The 3,527-nt window shown below is 46.8% G+C and overlaps 1 protein-coding gene across 1 annotated transcript in view; it reads right to left on the bottom strand.

Moving 5' to 3' along the window:
• The window catches only part of LOC117935175 (acidic leucine-rich nuclear phosphoprotein 32 family member B-like), a 5,834-nt gene that overhangs the window by 1,854 nt on the left and 453 nt on the right, over nucleotides 1–3,527 (bottom strand). The window contains exons 2-4 of the mRNA XM_034857314.1: nucleotides 3,487–3,509; nucleotides 2,316–2,496; nucleotides 553–650 (exon numbers count right to left, since the gene is read on the bottom strand). Of these exons, the coding sequence (XP_034713205.1) occupies nucleotides 553–650; nucleotides 2,316–2,496; nucleotides 3,487–3,509 (302 nt within the window). The remainder of the gene's footprint in view (nucleotides 1–552; nucleotides 651–2,315; nucleotides 2,497–3,486; nucleotides 3,510–3,527) is intronic.

The following is a 3,527-nucleotide window of genomic DNA, read 5'->3' as shown; positions in this document are numbered from 1 at the left end:
ATAATTCCTAATTTCTGCTTTTCTAACTCAAACATTAGGTATAATCTCCTATAAATGAGGTTTATTGACCATAAATTCCAAAAATAACATCGAGCCGACTGTTAGACCTCGGTAGGAACACGCTGCGTGCTGATTGGCTGAGATTTGCTCCTAAAAGTACTGAACGACGAGGCACTCTTTCGATACTGGGGGCTCGACAGTATCTGTTGCCCTTGGCAACCAGATTTAGTAAAATGGCAAGAAAGAAAAAAGTAGTTATTGTCAAAAGTTATTCCTTTTTTAAATAATCTTGTAAATTCGTTTAAATACACTTTGAAAGCCGAGTCTCTGTTGTGAAGCTGAGCCTAAATGGAAGTGATGGAGACCCGATAGCTTCCTGTAATTTGGGATCTCTTTGAGTTCAGGTAGCTCTCGAAAAAGGAAGCTTCCTATTGGTCGACACCGAGCAGCCGTTGTAAGTCAACATGAACGTGCGTCCCCGTGACGACACATCCATTAACCAACGGCAACGCTTTGCACCTGCGGGAGTAAAGTGAGTTTTCTGAGACTCGCCTCGTCCTCGGCGCTGTCGTCGTCGTCGTCGTCTTCCTCCGCCACGACGTCCTCCTCGTCCTCGTCTTCCTCTTCCTCAAAGTCCTCCGACTCGCCCTCTGGAGACACAGAAAAACCCGACAGACATGAGGGACGGGGACGTGGGACGGGGACGAAGCGTCTGGATCACAGCTGGTAAAGTTTCTAAATCATTAGCAGTTTTTATTTCAACAATACTTTGCGTAAACGCCGTCGTTCTTAAGCCACGTGGCGTGTTATCTGTACACATACACGCCACTCAGTGTGTTAAAGGGACGGTTAAGTTTAGGAAACGTGACACAACAAGGACCCCCCCCCCCCCCCCCCCCCCCCCCCCCCCCGACACAGGACACGGAGGATAACGCCATTTCATGAGACCGGTCTGGGTATTTGGTCTGTGATTTCGGTTCAGTTTTAGGAACGCATACTCAGTTTGATTTTGAGGAAATGAGTAGTTTTAATTACATTTTTAAAGTGCTGTGAGTAAAACTGGGTTATTAGAATATTTGGGTTGAGGTCACTTGCATGTTAAAAATGGTTGCAGGGCCTTAAAACGAAACATGAATCTTCCAGACACGTATTGATATCACAGACAGAGCAGTTAAACCTCTAAAACTCTTCTCATGTGTCTTGGGAGTCACACTGTGCAGAAATATTCATTATAACTTATACAGATGACAAAATACATGCATTTTTTCAAAGAAAGTCAACACGCTTTTGCTCTTATGACATTTACTTTTGCCAATAATCACCACAATAATGTCATATTTATTAATATTACACCCACAGCAATGCTACACAAGCATGTGTGTGTCTAAAACAGTTCTATATGCAAAAATAAACACTATAACTCATATAAAGCACACGCTATTTACTTCTTCTTCAAAAAAGAACCAGATATATAATATATAATATAATCTGCCAAATCTCAAACCAGTGGGGCCGCTCTCACCTTGTTCCACTAGAGCATCTTTGATCCCATACTAGACTAGTTTGACTGGGAAGATGGGGCACTTTTCACCCGCCATACACTCTGGGTGACGTTGTCCCCACTCCACGCACTCTGGGTGACGTTGTCCCCACTCCAAGCACTCTGGGTGACGTTGTCCCCACTCCAAGCACTCTGGGTGACGTTGTCCCCACTCCACGCACTCTGGGTGACATTGTCCCCACTCCACGCACTCTGGGTGACGTTGTCCCCACTCCACACACTCTGGGTGACATTGTCCCCACTCCACACACTCTGGGTGACATTGTCCCCACTCCATACACTCTGGGTGACATTGTCCCCACTCCATACACTTTGGAGTAAGTTGTCTCCATATATGGGCATGCTGCTGCCTTAACTTCCGTAAACAGAGCCGACACGGAGCTAGCGGCCAAAAATGAGCCCAAATGTGATGAATTACGGACGTAACGTGGATAAATCTTGGATGTAACGGTTTGGATTTAATGCTCAACGACCCCTGGAAAAAGGAACAAGTTCCAGGCTGGATAGAAAATCACCCGTAGAGGCTAGAAGGACCGGGAACCGCTAACTCGTTAGCTTTCAGCTGCAACTTACGGTGAGTCGCTATCTTTTATGGTTATTAAATGATTAAACTACGAATCAGAGGTGCTGTTTTTCTCACAGTCGTCAATACTTAATGTACGAGTTCTTTGAAAGGACATTGCATGCGCAACAAACCCAAGACTTTAAAGGGTACCCTGTAAATGAGACCAACTGGTTGACGCTGCACCCTCACCTTCCTCGTCCTCGACGCCGTCCCCCTCTCCGTCGGAGTCGGACGCCTCGCAGTCGTCGATGTCGTAGCCGTCCAGGTAGATGAGCTGGGGGAGGAGCTTAAAGATGGACTCCCTGTAGTCCGCCAGGTTGGTCACCTCGCAGTTGAACAGGTCCAGACTCTTCAGCTGGGGCAACTTTTTCTGAAAGGGACAAAGACCCACGTGATTAAAAACAAACAAAAAAAACTTAATTTACTCCAGACAACCGGCGCAGTCGCTAAGCAACGCATTGATCTCTTCTTGCTCCTTCTGCACTATTCACCGGTAGGCTCTCCATGCTGTGTGCAGGACCGCGCGAGATGCTGCAGGACCGTGCAGGACCGCGCGAGATGCTGCCGGATCGTGCAGGACCGCGCGAGATGCTCCCGGATCGTGCAGGACCGCGCGAGATGCTCCCGGATCGTGCAGGACCGCGCGAGATGCTGCAGGACCGTGCAGCATCACGCGAGATCCTGCACACAGCACGACATCTATAGAACATGGGTTGCTGCCCTAGCGGTTAGCTTGTCTGCTAGTTTTTCTTAATTCTAACCGATTTGGTACTTTTACTGAAGTAAAGGATCTGAATACTTCTTCCATCAGTGTGGAGTAGAAGCTAGGAGACACTCTGCTGTGAACAGGGGGGGGGGGGGTGTCAAACCTACAAACATCTATATAAGATGAAGTGTTGGCTATATTTAGGATATTTTCACTACGTTACCGTGCTGTCAGACGGCCCTTAACGACAGGGAACGGAAGCTGTAGTCTACGCTCTCTTCAAAGTCGCCATACTTACTGTTGCCTCCATCAGTTTGTGTGTGTGTGTGTGTGTGTGTGTGTGTGTGTGTGTGTGTGTGTGAGAGTGTGAGTGTGTGTGTTGTTGTTGTTGTTGTTGTTGTTTAAGTTGGGCGGCTCTGAACTAACCCTTAAAAAACACCGGATGCTTTTGATCAACCATTGCACGTCACTAACGCACACTGTTGTTAACAAAAGAACACTAGACCTGACGCGCAGAAGCAAACGACAAAAGTGACAAAATAACTGACCAAATTGCTCAAGGGTTCCAGGGTGCTGATGCAGGGTGCTGATGTCTTATTATTATTATTATTATATTAATATTATATTAGGGTTCCTGGTCTGTGGGAGACGTACCAGCGGCTCCAGGGTGCTGATGTCTTATTATTATTATTATT

This window comes from Etheostoma cragini, chromosome 19 (assembly GCF_013103735.1).
Source record: "Etheostoma cragini isolate CJK2018 chromosome 19, CSU_Ecrag_1.0, whole genome shotgun sequence".
NCBI classification, from domain to species: domain Eukaryota; kingdom Metazoa; phylum Chordata; class Actinopteri; order Perciformes; family Percidae; genus Etheostoma; species Etheostoma cragini.
This window is presented reverse-complemented; position numbering and strand designations above follow the sequence as displayed.